General features: G+C 46.8%; 1 protein-coding gene across 5 annotated transcripts in view; it reads left to right on the top strand.

Annotated features, from left to right (window-relative positions):
• The window catches only part of LOC127927505 (myb-like protein Q), a 65054-nt gene that overhangs the window by 34101 nt on the left and 12744 nt on the right, over window positions 1–18209 (top strand). For all 5 annotated transcript variants that reach the window (XM_052513981.1, XM_052513977.1, XM_052513978.1 and 2 more), the window contains exon 2: window positions 13306–13467. In XM_052513981.1, coding sequence (XP_052369941.1) covers window positions 13306–13467 — 162 coding nt within the window. The remainder of the gene's footprint in view (window positions 1–13305; window positions 13468–18209) is intronic.

Raw genomic sequence — 18209 nt, 5'->3', positions numbered from 1 at the left:
AGAGTGACTGAATAGGGCTATCAGAGTGACTGAATAGAGCTATCAGAGTGACTGAATAGAGTTATCAGAGTGACTGAATATAGTTATCAGAGTGTCTGAATAGAGCTATCAGAGTGACTGAATAGAGTTATCAGAGTGACTGAATAGAGCTATCAGAGTGACTGAATAGGGCTATCAGAGTGACTGAATAGAGTTATCAGAGTGACTGAATAGAGCTATCAGAGTGACTGAATAGAGTTCAGAGTGACTGAATAGAGCTATCAGAGTGACTGAATAGAGCTATCAGAGTGACTGAATAGGGCTATCAGAGTGACTGAATAGAGTTATCAGAGTGACTGAATAGAGTTATCAGAGTGACTGAATAGAGCTATCAGAGTGACTGAATAGAGCTATCAGAGTGACAGAATAGGGCTATCAGAGTGACTGAATAGAGTTATCAGAGTGACTGAATATAGTTATCAGAGTGACTGAATAGAGTTATCAGAGTGACTGAATAGAGCTATCAGAGTGACTGAATAGAGCTATCAGAGTGACTGAATAGAGTTATCAGAGTGACTGAATAGAGTTATCAGAGTGACTGAATAGAGTTATCAGAGTGACTGAATAGAGCTATCAGAGTGACTGAATAGAGTTATCAGAGTGACTGAATAGAGTTATCAGAGTGACTGAATAGAGTTATCAGAGTGACTGAATAGAGCTATCAGAGTGACTGAATAGAGCTATCAGAGTGACTGAATAGAGCTATCAGAGTGACTGAATAGAGTTATCAGAGTGACTGAATAGAGCTATCAGAGTGACTGAATAGAGCTATCAGAGTGACTGAATAGAGTTATCAGAGTGACTGAATACAGTTATCAGAGTGACTGAATAGAGTTATCAGAGTGACTGAATAGAGCTATCAGAGTGACTGAATAGAGTTATCAGAGTGACATTTCAACTGACTGAATAGAGTTATCAGAGTGACTGAATATAGTTATCAGAGTGACTGAATAGAGTTATCAGAGTGACTGAATAGAGTTATCAGAGTGACTGAATAGAGTTATCAAAGTGACTGAATAGAGCTATCAGAGTGACTGAATAGAGCTATCAGTGACTGAATAGAGTTATCAGAGTGACATTTCAACTGACTGAATAGAGTTATCAGAGTGACTGAATATAGTTATCAGAGTGACTGAATAGAGTTATCAGAGTGACTGAATATAGTTATCAGAGTGACTGAATAGAGTTATCAGAGTGACTGAATAGAGTTATCAGAGTGACTGAATAGAGTTATCAGAGTGACTGAATAGAGCTATCAGAGTGACTGAATAGAGTTATCAGAGTGACTGAATAGAGTTATCAGAGTGACTGAATAGAGTTATCAGAGTGACTGAATAGAGTAATCAGAGTGACTGAATAGAGTTATCAGAGTGACTGAATAGAGCTATCAGAGTGACTGAATAGAGTTATCAGAGTGACTGAATAGAGTTATCAGAGTGACTGAATAGAGCTATCAGAGTGACTGAATAGAGTTATCAGAGTGACTGAATAGAGTTATCAGAGTGACTGAATAGAGTTATCAGAGTGACTGAATAGAGCTATCAGAGTGACTGAATAGAGTTATCAGAGTGACTGAATAGAGTTATCAGAGTGACTGAATAGAGCTATCAGAGTGACTGAATAGAGTTATCAGAGTGACTGAATAGAGTTATCAGAGTGACTGAATAGAGTTATCAGAGTGACTGAATAGAGCTATCAGAGTGACTGAATAGAGTTATCAGAGTGACTGAATAGAGTTATCAGAGTGACTGAATAGAGTTATCAGAGTGACTGAATAGAGTTATCAGAGTGACTGAATAGAGCTATCAGAGTGACTGAATAGAGTTATCAGAGTGACATTTCAACTGACTGAATAGAGTTATCAGAGTGACTGAATATAGTTATCAGAGTGACTGAATAGAGTTATCAGAGTGACTGAATAGAGTTATCAGAGTGACTGAATAGAGTTATCAGAGTGACTGAATAGAGCTATCAGAGTGACTGAATAGAGCTATCAGTGACTGAATAGAGTTATCAGAGTGACATTTCAACTGACTGAATAGAGTTATCAGAGTGACTGAATATAGTTATCAGAGTGACTGAATAGAGTTATCAGAGTGACTGAATATAGTTATCAGAGTGACTGAATAGAGTTATCAGAGTGACTGAATAGAGTTATCAGAGTGACTGAATAGAGTTATCAGAGTGACTGAATAGAGCTATCAGAGTGACTGAATAGAGTTATCAGAGTGACTGAATATAGTTATCAGAGTGTCTGAATAGAGCTATCAGAGTGACTGAATAGAGTTATCAGAGTGACTGAATAGAGCTATCAGAGTGACTGAATAGGGCTATCAGAGTGACTGAATAGAGTTATCAGAGTGACTGAATAGAGCTATCAGAGTGACTGAATAGAGTTCAGAGTGACTGAATAGAGCTATCAGAGTGACTGAATAGAGCTATCAGAGTGACTGAATAGGGCTATCAGAGTGACTGAATAGAGTTATCAGAGTGACTGAATAGAGTTATCAGAGTGACTGAATAGAGCTATCAGAGTGACTGAATAGAGTAATCAGAGTGACTGAATAGAGTTATCAGAGTGACTGAATAGAGCTATCAGAGTGACTGAATAGAGTTATCAGAGTGACTGAATAGAGTTATCAGAGTGACTGAATAGAGCTATCAGAGTGACTGAATAGAGTTATCAGAGTGACTGAATAGAGTTATCAGAGTGACTGAATAGAGTTATCAGAGTGACTGAATAGAGCTATCAGAGTGACTGAATAGAGTTATCAGAGTGACTGAATAGAGTTATCAGAGTGACTGAATAGAGCTATCAGAGTGACTGAATAGAGTTATCAGAGTGACTGAATAGAGTTATCAGAGTGACTGAATAGAGTTATCAGAGTGACTGAATAGAGCTATCAGAGTGACTGAATAGAGTTATCAGAGTGACTGAATAGAGTTATCAGAGTGACTGAATAGAGTTATCAGAGTGACTGAATAGAGTTATCAGAGTGACTGAATAGAGCTATCAGAGTGACTGAATAGAGTTATCAGAGTGACATTTCAACTGACTGAATAGAGTTATCAGAGTGACTGAATATAGTTATCAGAGTGACTGAATAGAGTTATCAGAGTGACTGAATAGAGTTATCAGAGTGACTGAATAGAGTTATCAGAGTGACTGAATAGAGCTATCAGAGTGACTGAATAGAGCTATCAGTGACTGAATAGAGTTATCAGAGTGACATTTCAACTGACTGAATAGAGTTATCAGAGTGACTGAATATAGTTATCAGAGTGACTGAATAGAGTTATCAGAGTGACTGAATATAGTTATCAGAGTGACTGAATAGAGTTATCAGAGTGACTGAATAGAGTTATCAGAGTGACTGAATAGAGTTATCAGAGTGACTGAATAGAGCTATCAGAGTGACTGAATAGAGTTATCAGAGTGACTGAATAGAGTTATCAGAGTGACTGAATAGAGTTATCAGAGTGACTGAATAGAGTAATCAGAGTGACTGAATAGAGTTATCAGAGTGACTGAATAGAGCTATCAGAGTGACTGAATAGAGTTATCAGAGTGACTGAATAGAGTTATCAGAGTGACTGAATAGAGCTATCAGAGTGACTGAATAGAGTTATCAGAGTGACTGAATAGAGTTATCAGAGTGACTGAATAGAGTTATCAGAGTGACTGAATAGAGCTATCAGAGTGACTGAATAGAGTTATCAGAGTGACTGAATAGAGTTATCAGAGTGACTGAATAGAGCTATCAGAGTGACTGAATAGAGTTATCAGAGTGACTGAATAGAGTTATCAGAGTGACTGAATAGAGTTATCAGAGTGACTGAATAGAGCTATCAGAGTGACTGAATAGAGTTATCAGAGTGACTGAATAGAGTTATCAGAGTGACTGAATAGAGTTATCAGAGTGACTGAATAGAGTTATCAGAGTGACTGAATAGAGCTATCAGAGTGACTGAATAGAGTTATCAGAGTGACTGAATAGAGCTATCAGAGTGACTGAATAGAGCTATCAGAGTGACTGAATAGAGTTATCAGAGTGACTGAATAGAGTTATCAGAGTGACTGAATAGAGTTATCAGAGTGACTGAATAGAGCTATCAGAGTGACTGAATAGAGTTATCAGAGTGACTGAATAGAGTTATCAGAGTGACTGAATAGAGTTATCAGAGTGACATTTCAATTGACATAATATGGTGGGAATGTCACAAGCCGAGAGAGGGTTCGGTTGACATTCTCGCTCCGCATCTCAAAAGTATCCCGTAGATGTCACAGTAGCCTCTAGCCAGGAAGCTAAGCATCGCAAACTATTCTACTAGCTAGCTACTAGCTAACGTTAAGCAAGCAAATCTTCATGCATCTACCATATTACACTTTTGAATAACGCAACAAATCGCAAGCATGTTCAGAAAATTTAACGGTTTATTTTCTCATCTGTACACTCATTGCATTTTTAGCTTCAAGACAAAAGCATATAGTTCCTGCTAGCTAAAGCTAACGACAAAAGCATATAGTTCCTGCTAGCTAAAGCTAACAACAAAAGCATATAGTTCCTGCTAGCTAAAGCTAACAACAAAACCATATAGTTCCTGCTAGCTTAAGCTAACGACAAAAGCATATAGTTCCTGCTAGCTAAAGCTAACATCAAAAGTCTATAGTTCCTGCTAGCTAAAGCTAACGACAAAACCATATAGTTCCTGCTAGCTAAAGCTAACAACAAAAGCATATGGTTCCTGCTAGCTAAAGCTAACAACAAAAGCATATAGTACCTGCTAGCTTAAGCTAACAACAAAAGCATATAGTTCCTGCTAGCTTAAGCTAACAACAAAAGCATATAGTTCCTGCTAGCTAAAGCTAACAACAAAAGCATATAGTTCCTGCTAGCTAAAGCTAACAACAGATCTTCATCAATTAACATTAGTGTATAAAAAATGAATGCCCACCCCTCTAATAGGAATATAAAGAACAGCAGGCCTTACAACATTACAACAAACCATGTTTCCTTTTTGTTAACCGTTTTCTCTCTGAAAAATTTAGTTAATTTCATCTGATTGTCATAAGGTTCCAGGACTTTGTCCTCACAGGGCATCTGAACACACAAAATACATGTGGATGATTTTCTTTACGTTTTGGGTGTTTTATTTAACTTATGTACAACTTTTGTTCTCGGTCAAAAATGACGGGTCATTAGAAATGAATGGGTGAGACTACAATTAGTGTATAAAACTGAGTTCAGGCACATGTCCATTCATCAGATGGACACACTTCCTCTCACAGACCCCCACATGCATGTGTGTTTGAACACACACACACACACACACACACACACACACACACACACACACACACACACACACACACACACACACACACACACACACACACACTCCCCTTTTCTCGCAGCTCTGGTATACAACGCTTTTTTGAGGCCTTGCCTTTTTCTGTGGCAGCACAATGACCAAACGCTATACTGTATTTGAGGCTCTTGATCATATCGCTGATCATGACACTGGTGAGGAGGCGAGAGTCCTGGTTAAACTTTGACACAAAATATTCTGTGATAAATATCACAATATATTTCATCTGAGTATTTGTTATAGTCAAAATAATCCATACATTATGCTTGTTTTACTCACAAACGAGTTGTATGAGCTCAGGTCAATGAGGCCTACAGGCCATAAATAGTAAATAGAAGTACAAAACTTGTAATGTTCATCAAACTCATTTTCCTCAGAAGCTTCTGCATTCAACACATACGGACGGTGTGGTTGTGGTTATGCTTAGATGTATTCTCCAGACCAAGGTATAGGGAATTGTTGATATGTTGTCCCCAAAATTATATAGGATACATTGTGTGTTTAAAATGAGAAAAACATCCCAATAGTAACAGTTCCTCACATTCTGTGCCAGGCCCCCCTATCGTTTTAGACTCATTATTTAGCGACCCAAAGAGACCCGAAGAGAGAACAGCAAAGCACGGGTTCATTACATTAGAGGCAGCTGAGCTCCAATATAAACTAGAGATTTGGCAGCTCCGTCTTCTCTGTGGTCTACATAGCAATTATATAGGAAATGAGAATGGTGGGCTTTGATGTGATTTAATGATAAACAATCTTGAAACAGTAGAAATAAAGTGATTTTATACAGTATCTATTTGCATGACAATCTGAGTCTAGTCTATGGATGGAAATCAACCCTTCATTTGTTGATTGATTCAGATTCAGAAACAGAACAAAGATTATTAAAGAACATTTCCCCCTGGTCAAGATGAGTCAGTCCTTTTATTGTTTTATGAAATAGTTTAGGAAACCAAATGGCTGAATTGACATGAATGTTTCCATTGTGGTGAATTAAAGGCCATTGTTGAGGAGGACTGTCAGTCGCTGTGTTGGCTCCACTTACAGTAAGAATGGAGAGGAAATGATGGATCCTAGGAGTGTGTATGTTTGTGTGTGTGTGTGTGTGTGTGTGTGTGTGTGTGTGTGTGTGTGTGTGTGTGTGTGTGTGTGTGTGTGTGTGTGTGTGTGTGTGTGTGTGTGTGTGTGTGTGTGTGTGTGTGTGTGGCTCCCCTGTGTAGAGTTCATACCAGGACAAGAAACTCCTCTTTGACCCACTCCAACCTCTGGCATCCTCCTCTTCAGTCCTCCTGACCAAAACTCTTCTCCAGAATCTCTTTTCTCCTCCCTCCCCCCACCCCCCACCCCTCTCCCTCCCTCTCTCTCTCCCTCCCTCCCTCCCTCCATCCCTCCCTCCCTCCCTCCCTCCCTCCCTCCCTCCCTCCCTCGACCTACTCACCCCATCCCTCTGCCTCCCTCCCCACTCCTTCCTCTCTCCTCTACCTCGTAACCTACTCACCCCTCCCTCTGCCTCCCTCCCCACTCCTTCCTCTATCCTCTACCTCTTAACCTACTCACCCTTTCTCTCTGCCCCCCTCCTTGCTCTCTCTTCTGCCTCTCGACCTACTCACTCCTCCCTCCCTCCTCTCTCCTCTGCCTCTCGACCTACTCACTCCTCCCTCCTTGCTCTCTCTTCTGCCTCTCGACCTACTCACTCCTCCCTCCTCTCTCCTCTGCCTCTCGACCTACTCACTCCTCCCTCCCTCCTCTCTCCTCTGCCTCTCGACCTACTCACTCCTCCCTCCCTCCTCTCTCCTCTGCCTCTCGACCTACTCACTCCCTCCTCCCTCCTCTCTCCTCTGCCTCTCGACCTACTCACTCCTCCCTCCCTCCTCTCTCCTCTGCCTCTCGACCTACTCACTCCTCCCTCCTCTCTCCTCTGCCTCTCGACCTACTCACTCCTCCCTCCCTCCTCTCTCCTCTGCCTCTCGACCTACTCACTCCTCCCTCCCTCCTCTCCTCTGCCTCTCGACCTACTCACTCCTCCCTCCCCTCCTCTCCTCTGCCTCTCGACCTGCTCACTCCTCCCTTCCTCCTCTCTCCTCTGCCTCTCGACCTACTCACTCCTCCCTCCCCCCTCTCTCCTCTGCCTCTCGACCTACTCACTCCTCCCTCCTCTCTCCTCTGCCTCTCGACCTACTCACTCCTCCCTCCTCTCTCCTCTGCCTCTCGACCTACTCACTCCTCCCTCCCTCCTCTCTCCTCTGCCTCTCGACCTACTCACTCCTCCCTCCTCTCTCCTCTGCCTCTCGACCTACTCACTCCTCCCTCCTCTCTCCTCTGCCTCTCGACCTACTCACTCCTCCCTCCTCTCCTCTGCCTCTCGACCTGCTCACTCCTCCCTCCCTCCTCTCTCCTCTGCCTCTCGACCTACTCACTCCTCCCTCCTCTCCTCTGCCTCTCGACCTACTCACTCCTCCCTCCCTCCTCTCTCCTCTGCCTCTCGACCTACTCACTCCTCCCTCCCTCCTCTCTCCTCTGCCTCTCGACCTACTCACTCCTCCCTCCCTCCTCTCCTCTGCCTCTCGACCTACTCACTCCTCCCTCCCTCCTCTCCTCTACCTCTCGACCTACTCACTCCTCCCTCCCTCCTCTCTCCTCTGCCTCTCGACCTACTCACTCCTCCCTCCCTCCTCTCTCCTCTGCCTCTCGACCTACTCACTCCCTCCTCCCTCCTCTCTCCTCTGCCTCTCGACCTACTCACTCCTCCCTCCCTCCTCTCTCCTCTGCCTCTCGACCTACTCACTCCTCCCTCCTCTCTCCTCTGCCTCTCGACCTACTCACTCCTCCCTCCCTCCTCTCTCCTCTGCCTCTCGACCTACTCACTCCTCCCTCCTCTCTCCTCTGCCTCTCGACCTACTCACTCCTCCCTCCCTCCTCTCTCCTCTGCCTCTCGACCTACTCACTCCTCCCTCCTCTCTCCTCTGCCTCTCGACCTACTCACTCCTCCCTCCTCTCTCCTCTGCCTCTCGACCTACTCACTCCTCCCTCCCTCCTCTCTCCTCTGCCTCTCGACCTACTCACTCCTCCCTCCTCTCTCCTCTGCCTCTCGACCTACTCACTCCTCCCTCCCTCCTCTCTCCTCTGCCTCTCGACCTACTCACTCCTCCCTCCTCTCCTCTGCCTCTCAACCTACTCACTCCTCCCTCCCTCCTCCCTCCTCTGCCTCTCGACCTACTCACTCCTCCCTCCCTCCTCTCTCCTCTGCCTCTCGACCTACTCACTCCTCCCTCCCTCCTCTCTCCTCTGCCTCTCGACCTACTCACTCCTCCCTCCTCTCTCCTCTGCCTCTCGACCTACTCACTCCTCCCTCCTCTCTCCTCTGCCTCTCGACCTGCTCACTCCTCCCTCCCTCCTCTCCTCTGCCTCTCGACCTACTCACTCCTCCCTCCCTCCTCTCTCCTCTGCCTCTCGACCTACTCACTCCTCCCTCCTCTCTCCTCTGCCTCTCGACCTACTCACTCCTCCCTCCTCTCCTCTGCCTCTCGACCTGCTCACTCCTCCCTCCCTCCTCTCTCCTCTGCCTCTCGACCTACTCACTCCTCCCTCCCTCCTCTCTCCTCTGCCTCTCGACCTACTCACTCCTCCCTCCTCTCCTCTGCCTCTCGACCTACTCACTCCTCCCTCCCTCCTCTACTCTACCTCTCGACCTACTCACTCCTCCCTCCCTCCTCTCTCCTCTGCCTCTCGACCTACTCACCCCTCCCTCCTCTCTCCTCTGCCTCTCGACCTACTCACCCCTCCCTCCTCTCCTCTACCTCTCGACCTACTCACTCCTCCCTCCCTCCTCTCTCCTCTGCCTCTCGACCTGCTCACTCCTCCCTCCCTCCTCTCCTCTGCCTCTCGACCTACTCACTCCTCCCTCCTCTCTCCTCTGCCTCTCGACCTACTCACTCCTCCCTCCCTCCTCTCTCCTCTGCCTCTCGACCTACTCACTCCTCCCTCCCTCCTCTCCTCTACCTCTCGACCTACTCACTCCTCCCTCCCTCCTCTCTCCTCTGCCTCTCGACCTACTCACTCCTCCCTCCCTCCTCTCCTCTGCCTCTCGACCTACTCACTCCTCCCTCCCTCCTCTCTCCTCTGCCTCTCGACCTACTCACTCCTCCCTCCCTCCTCTCTCCTCTGCCTCTCGACCTACTCACTCCTCCCTCCCCCTCCTCTCTCCTCTGCCTCTCGACCTACTCACTCCTCCCTCCCTCCTCTCCTCTACCTCTCGACCTACTCACTCCTCCCTCCCTCCTCTCTCCTCTGCCTCTCGACCTACTCACTCCTCCCTCCCTCCTCTCTCCTCTGCCTCTCGACCTACTCACTCCTCCCTCCCTCCTCTCTCCTCTGCCTCTCAACCTACTCACTCCTCCCTCCTCTCTCCTCTGCCTCTCAACCTACTCACTCCTCCCTCCTCTCTCCTCTGCCTCTCAACCTACTCACTCCTCCCTCCCTCCTCTCTCCTCTGCCTCTCGACCTACTCACTCCTCCCTCCCTCCTCTCTCCTCTGCCTCTCGACCTACTCACTCCTCCCTCCCTCCTCTCCTCTGCCTCTCGACCTACTCACTCCTCCCTCCCTCCTCTCTCCTCTGCCTCTCGACCTACTCACTCCTCCCTCCCTCCTCTCCTCTACCTCTCGACCTACTCACTCCTCCCTCCCTCCCTCTCTCCTCTGCCTCTCGACCTACTCACTCCTCCCTCCCTCCTCTCTCCTCTGCCTCTCGACCTACTCACTCCTCCCTCCCTCCTCTCTCCTCTGCCTCTCGACCTACTCACTCCTCCCTCCCTCCTCTCTCCTCTGCCTCTCGACCTACTCACTCCTCCCTCCCTCCTCTCTCCTCTGCCTCTCGACCTACTCACTCCTCCCTCCCCCTCTCCTCTGCCTCTCGACCTTCTCACTCCTCCCTCCCTCCTCTCCTCTGCCTCTCGACCTACTCACTCCTCCCTCCCTCCTCTCTCCTCTGCCTCTCGACCTACTCACTCCTCCCTCCCTCCTCTCTCCTCTGCCTCTCGACCTACTCACTCCTCCCTCCCTCCTCTCTCCTCTGCCTCTCGACCTACTCACCCTCCCTCCCTCCTCTCTGCCTCTCGACCTACTCACTCCTCCCTCCCTCCTCTCTCTGCCTCTGACCTCCCTCCCTCCTCTCCTACTCACCTCCTCCCCCTCCCTCCTCTCTCCTCTGCCTCTCGACCTACTCACTCCTCCCTCCCTCCTCTCTCTCTGCCTCTCGACCTACTCACTCCTCCCTCCCTCCTCTTCTGCCTCTCGACCTACTCAGCTCCTCCCTCCCTCCTCTCCCTACTCCTCCTCCCTCTGCCTCTCGACCTACTCGACCTACCACTCCTCCCTCCCCTCTCTCCTCTGCCTCTCGACCTACTCACTCCTCCCTCCCTCCTCTCCCTCTGCCTCTCGACCTACTCACTCCTCCCTCCCTCCTCTCTCTCTGCCTCTCGACCTACTCATCTCCTCCCTCCCTCCCTCCTCTCCTCTCGACCTACTCACTCCTCCCTCCCTCCTCTCTCCTCTGCCTCTCGACCTACTCACTCCTCCTCTCCCTCCTCTCCTCTACCTCTCGACCTACTCACTCCTCCCTCCCTCCTCTCTCCTCTGCCTCTCGACCTACTCACTCCTCCCTCCCTCCTCTCCTCTACCTCTCGACCTACTCACTCCTCCCTCCCTCCTCTCTCTCTGCCTCTCGACCTACTCACTCCTCCCTCCCTCCTCCTCTGCCTCTCGACCTACTCACCTACTCCTCCTCCCTCCTCTCTCCTCTGCCTCTCGACCTACTCACTCCTCCCTCCCTCCTCTCTCCTCTGCCTCTCGACCTACTCACTCCTCCCTCCCTCTCTCCTCTGCCTCTCGACCTACTCACTCCTCCCTCCCTCCTCTCTCCTCTGCCTCTCGACCTACTCACTCCTCCCTCCCTCCTCTCCTCTACCTCTCGACCTACTCACTCCTCCCTCCCTCCTCTCTCCTCTGCCTCTCGACCTGCTCACTCCTCCCTCCCTCCCTCCTCTCCTCTGCCCCTCGACATTCTCACCCCTCCCTCCTCTATGACTCTTTCACATGCAGCGGAGGAGGCGGGGCTATGAGCTAATGGCTGGAACATAGGAAGAATGGGGGAGGGTGAAGTTCAGTGTGTTGAAGACGGCTGCAACTCAGAAACTCTAATAGCGGAAACAGTCATGAGCTGGTTAGTTAGTAGGGTCACAGTAGAGTTATCTGTCAGGTGAGCTGGTTAGTTAGTAGGGTCACAGGAGAGTTATCTGTCAGGTGAGCTGGTTAGTTAGTAGGGTCACAGTAGAGTTATCTGTCAGGTGAGCTGGTTAGTTAGTAGGGTCACAGGAGAGTTATCTGACAGGTGAGCTGGTTAGTTAGTAGGGTCACAGGAGAGTTATCTGACAGGTGAGCTGGTTAGTTAGTAGGGTCACAGGAGAGTTATCTGTCAGGTGAGCTGGTTAGTTAGTAGGGTCACAGGAGAGTTATCTGTCAGGTGAGCTGGTTAGTTAGTAGGGTCACAGGAGAGTTATCTGTCAGGTGAGCTGGTTAGTTAGTAGGGTCACAGGAGAGTTATCTGTCAGGTGAGCTGGTTAGTTAGTAGGGTCACAGTAGAGTTATCTGACAGGTGAGCTGGTTAGTTAGTTAGCAGGGTCACAGGAGAGTTATCTGACAGGTGAGCTGGTTAGTTAGTTAGTAGGGTTACAGTAGAGTTATCTGTAAGGTGAGCTGGTTAGTTAGTTAGCAGGGTCACAGTAGAGTTATCTGTCAGGTGAGCTGGTTAGTTAGTAGGGTCACAGTAGAGTTATCTGACAGGTGAGCTGGTTAGTTAGTTAGCAGGGTCACAGTAGAGTTATCTGTCAGGTGAGCTGGTTAGTTAGTTAGTAGGGTTACAGTAGAGTTATCTGTCAGGTGAGCTGGTTAGTTAGTTAGTAGGGTCACAGTAGAGTTATCTGTCAGGTGAGCTGGTTAGTTAGTTAGTAGGGTTACAGTAGAGTTATCTGTCAGGTGAGCTGGTTAGTTAGTTAGTAGGGTCACAGTAGAGTTATCTGTCAGGTGAGCTGGTTAGTTAGTTAGCAGGGTTACAGTAGAGTTATCTGACAGGTGAGCTGGTTAGTTAGCAGGGTCACAGTAGAGTTATCTGTCAGGTGAGCTGGTTAGTTAGTAGGGTTACAGTAGAGTTATCTGACAGGTGAGCTGGTTAGTTAGTAGGTTTACAGTAGAGTTATCTGACAGGTGAGCTGGTTAGTTAGTTAGCAGGGTCACAGTAGAGTTATCTGACAGGTGAGCTGGTTAGTTAGTAGGGTTACAGTAGAGTTATCTGACAGGTGAGCTGGTTAGTTAGTTAGTAGGGTTACAGTAGAGTTATCTGACAGGTGAGCTGGTTAGTTAGTTAGTAGGGTTACAGTAGAGTTATCTGTCAGGTGAGCTGTTTAGTTAGTTAGTAGAGTTATCTGACAGGTGAGCTGGTTAGTTAGTTAGTAGGGTTACAGTAGAGTTATCTGTCAGGTGAGCTGGTTAGTTAGTTAGTAGGGTCACAGTAGAGTTATCTGTCAGGTGAGCTGGTTAGTTAGTTAGTAGGGTTACAGTAGAGTTATCTGACAGGTGAGCTGGTTAGTTAGTTAGTAGGGTTACAGTAGAGTTATCTGACAGGTGAGCTGGTTAGTTAGTTACTTGCCTAGGTAAACATGTTTATATATCCCCTGGTTTTCACTTTGTTCCTCTCACTTGTACCTCACCAGTAGGAGGGAATGTGTTTGCAGACTTCCTGTGTGTTTCTTACTCTGTCCATAAGCAAAAATATTAATAATTGGTCCACACATGAAAATATGAATTTTATTTTTATATTCTCTTTCGCTGCCTCTGTGTTCCAGGGTGACGGCCCAGCGCAGTATTGAAGATGCTGAGGAGATAGAGCGGGAACGGAGACGAAGGGCCAGGGAGAGACAGGGAGACCAGGACCCACACACCCACACTGGCCCAGCCAGCACCATCAGCCCCACACCGGACAATGGGCTTCCGGAGATATATCCAATGTAAGTCACAAAGCTGAATGGAGGCTAACAGCCAACACTTTCCTGCTGTAGAATCCTACAATAGAACATGCTGCTCTGGTTATCGTAGACTGCACTAGGGTGTAAGACGAGACGTCCCACACCAGTCTTGTTGTCATCTGTAGCAGCTGAGTAGCTCAAGTCATGTTTGTAACGCATGACGTGAACTGCTTACTGTAGTGGCGCAACGGTCTAAGGCACTGCATCTCAGTGCTAGAGGCGTCACTACGGACGCCCTGGTTCGATCCTGGGCTGTATCACAACCCGGCCGTGATTGGGAGTCCCATATGACGGGGCACAATTGCTCCAGCTTCATCCGGGTTAGGGTTCGGCCGGGGTAGGCTGTCTTTGTAAATAAGAATTTGTTCTTAACTGACTTGCCTAGTTAAATTAAGGTTCATTTAAAAAATATTAAAAATACAAATGTCTCAATGGTGCTGAATAGACTGTAGGTAATCTGACAGTCTCAATGGTGCTGAATAGACTGTAGGTAATCTGACTGTCTCAATGGTGCTGATTAGACTGTAGGTAATCTGACTGTCTCAATGGTGCTGAATAGACTGTAGGTAATCTGACTGTCTCAATGGTGCTGATTAGACTGTAGGTAATCTGACTGTCTCAATGGTGCTGAATAGACTGTAGGTAATCTGACAGTCTCAATGGTGCTGAATAGACTGTAGGTAATCTGACTGTTTCAATGGTGCTGAATAGACTGTAGGTAATCTGACTGTCTCAATGGTGCTGATTAGACTGTAGGTAATCTGATTGATGTCTCAATCTGACAGGTGTGTGTGTGTGTGTGTGTGTGTGTGTGTGTGTGTGTGTGTGTGTGTGTGTGTTGTGCATTCATGTGTGTGCATGTGTGTGAGCCATGTTCCTCCACAACAGGTCTATTGTATTGAATCAATGGTTTCCTCTTAAAGATGTGTGGTAGTTTAGGCTATTACTTCTTGTTCCCTTGGTTACTCAAACCTATTGGTGACTCAAACCTATTGGTGACTCAAACCTACTGGTTACTCAAATATATTGGTGACTCAAACCTACTGGTGACTCAAACCTATTGGTAACTCAAACCTACTGGTGACTCGAACCGATTGGTGACTCAAATATATTGGTGACTCAAACCTATTGGTGACTCAAACCTATTGGTGACTCAAACCTACTGGTGACTCAAACCTATTGGTGACTCAAACCTACTGGTTACTCAAATATATTGGTGACTCAAACCTACTGGTGACTCAAACCTATTGGTAACTCAAACCTACTGGTGACTCGAACGGATTGGTGACTCAAATATATTGGTTACTCAAACCTACTGGTGACTCAAACCTATTGGGGACTCAAACCTACTGGTGACTCAAACCTACTGGTGACTCAAACCGATTGGTGACTCAAACCTACTGGTTACTCAAACCTATTGGTGACTCAAACCTATTGGTGACTCAAACCTACTGGTGACTCAAACCTACTGGTGACTCAAACCTACTGGTGACTCAAACCGATTGGTGACTCAAACCTACTGGTTACTCAAATATATTGGTGACTGAAACCTACTGGTGACTCAAACATATTGGTGACTCAAACCTATTGATGACTCAAACCTATTGGTGACTCAAACCTATTGGTGACTCAAACTTACTGGTGACTCAAACCTACTGGTGACTCAAACCTATTGGTGCCTTAAACCTACTGGTGACTCAAACCTATTGGTGACTCAAACCTACTGGTGACTCAAACCTATTGGTGACTCAAACCTACTGGTGACTCAAACCTACTGGTGACTCAAACCTACTGGTGACTCAAACCTATTGGTGACTCAAACCTACTGGTGACTCAAACCTACTGGTGACTGAAACCTACTGGTGACTCAAACATATTGGTGACTCAAACATATTGGTTACTCAACCCTATTGGTGACTCAAACCTACTGGTGACTCAAACCTATTGGTGACTCAAACCTATTGGTTACTCAAATATATTGGTGACTCAAACCTACTGGTGACTTAAACCTACTGGTGACTCAAACCTACTGGTGACTCAAACCTACTGGTGACTCAAACCTATTGGTGACTCAAACATACTGGTTACTCAAATATATTGGTGACTGAAACCTACTGGTGACTCAAACATATTGGTGACTCAAACCTACTGGTGACTCAAACATACTGGTAACTCAAACCTATTGGTGACTCAAACCTACTGGTTACTCAAACCTACTGGTGACTCAAACCTATTGGTGACTCAAACATATTTTTGATGACGGACTCATTACGAGTATTTGCAAGGTTGCTACATTTCTAGTTAAGAAAAATCTAGTTAAAGAAACATCTGCAGGTGTGTGGTCGTGGTTTCAAATGTTACACTGGAAATAAATGGTCCTTTAACCAGAATGTTTTTTTATTTATTACCAGAGATCTAATTACGCTACATTCTTAGAAAAAAAGAGTTCCAAAAGGATTCTTCGGCTGTCCCCATAAGAGAACCCTTTTTAGTTCCAGGTAGAACCCATTTTAGTTCCAGGTAAAACCCGTTTTAGTTACAGGTGGAACCCTTTATAGTTCCAGGTGGAACCCTTTTTAGTTCCAGGCGGAACCCTTTTTGGTTCCAGGCGGAACCCTTTTTGGTTCCAGGCGGAACCCTTTTTGGTTCCAGGCAGAACCCTTTTTAGTTTCAGGCGGAACCCTTTTTGGTTCCAGGCGGAACCCTTTTTGGTTCCAGGTGGAACCCTTTTTAGTTCCAGGTGGAACCCTTTTTGGTTCCAGGCGGAACCCTTTTTGGTTCCAGGCGGAACCCTTTTTGGTTCCAGGTGGAACCCTTTTTAGTTCCAGGTGGAACCCTTTTTGGTTCCAGGCGGAACCCTTTTTGGTTCCAGGCGGAACCCTTTTTGGTTCCAGGTAGAATAACTGTTATTATTGTACTTGTTAATGTTATTATGTTATTATGCTACTTGTTAATGTTTTAATGCACTTCTATGCAGCACATTAATAAATCAACCTAAACTATATTTATTTTTGCTTTGTTGCAACAATGAGAAACGAGAAATGACAGAAGGCCGGGGCTACAGGAAGAGAGCATGCCTTCGTCCCAATGGGCACCCTATCCCCTGTGTAGTGCACTACTACATAGGGCTCTGGTGAAAAGTAGTGCACGACTACATCGGGCTCTGGTCTAAAGTAGTGCACTACTACATAGGGCTCTGGTGAAAAGTAGTGCACGACTACATAGGGCTCTGGTCTAAAGTAGTGCACTACTACATAGGGCTCTGGTGAAAAGTAGTGCACTACTACATAGGGCTCTGGTCTAAAGTAGTGCACTACTACATAGGGCTCTGGTGAAAAGTAGTGCACGACTACATCGGGTTCTGGTGAAAAGTAGTGCACGACTACATCGGGTTCTGGTGAAAAGTAGTGCACTACTACATAGGGCTCTGGTCTAAAGTAGTGCACTACTACATAGGGCTCTGGTGAAAAGTAGTGCACTACTACATAGGGCTCTGGTCTAAAGTAGTGCACGACTACATAGGGCTCTGGTGAAAAGTAGTGCACGACTACATAGGGCTCTGGTGAAAAGTAGTGCACGACTACATCGGGTTCTGGTGAAAAGTAGTGCACGACTACATCGGGTTCTGGTGAAAAGTAGTGCACGACTACATCGGGTTCTTGTGAAAAGTAGTGCACTATTTAGGGAAATGGGTGCCATTTGGGACACAGTCCATAGCTCACTCAGAGGAAACAGGATGCAGCAGTGGCGTCCGTTCCGTTGGCAGCGAGGTCGGTCGTTCAGTTTTTGTGTATGTTTCCATGGCCACAGTACCATGTGTGTCCCGTTGCCATGACGCTGAGCCAAAGGCACTGGGGTCTGGCTAACACCTGTCATCTGCTGGGCTAAACTGAAGCAAACAGGAAAACGCTCATCCAGAGGCCAGGCTCCTAGTGGCCCGGGACTTTAATGCAGGGAAACTTTTACCTCATTTCTATCAGCATGTAAAAATGTGCAACCAGAGCGAAGAAAATTCTCATCGACGGGGCTGTAGTGGAGCAGGTTGAGAGCTTTAAATTCCTTGGCTTCCACATCACCAACAAACTAACATGGTCCAAACACACCAAGACAATTGTGAAGAGGGTACGACAAAACCTATTCCCCCTCAGGAGACTGAAAAGATTTGGCATGGGTCCTCAGATCCTCAAAAGGTTCTACAGCTGCACCATTGAGAGCATCCTGACGAGTTGCATCACTGCCTAGTATGACAACTGCACGGCCTCCGACCTCAAGGCACTACAGAGGGTAGTGAGTACGGCCCACAGTACATCACTGGGCCAAGCTTCCTACCGTCCAGGACCTCTATACCAGGCGGTGTCAGAGGAAGGCCCTACAAATTGTCAAAGACTCCAGCCAACCTAGTTATAAGACTGTTCTCTCTGCTATCGCACGGCAAGGGCTACCGGAGCGCCTAGTCTATGTCTAAGAGGCTCCTAAACAGCTTCTACCCCCAAGCCATAAGACTCCTGAATATCTAATCAAATGGCCACCCCGACTATTTGCATTACCCCCCACGCTGCTGCTACTCTCTGTTATTATCTATGCATAGTCACTTTAGTAACTTTATCTAAATGTACATATTACCTCGACACCGGTGCCCCCGCACATTGACATTGACTGTACCGGTGCCCCCTATATACAGTCTCACTATTGTTATTTACTGCTGCTCTTTAATTATATTATTA

The sequence above is a fragment of the Oncorhynchus keta genome, unplaced genomic scaffold, assembly GCF_023373465.1.
Source record: "Oncorhynchus keta strain PuntledgeMale-10-30-2019 unplaced genomic scaffold, Oket_V2 Un_scaffold_14703_pilon_pilon, whole genome shotgun sequence".
Lineage (NCBI taxonomy): Eukaryota > Metazoa > Chordata > Actinopteri > Salmoniformes > Salmonidae > Oncorhynchus > Oncorhynchus keta.
Note: the sequence above shows the minus strand (reverse complement) of the source record. Positions and strands in the feature narration are given on the sequence as shown.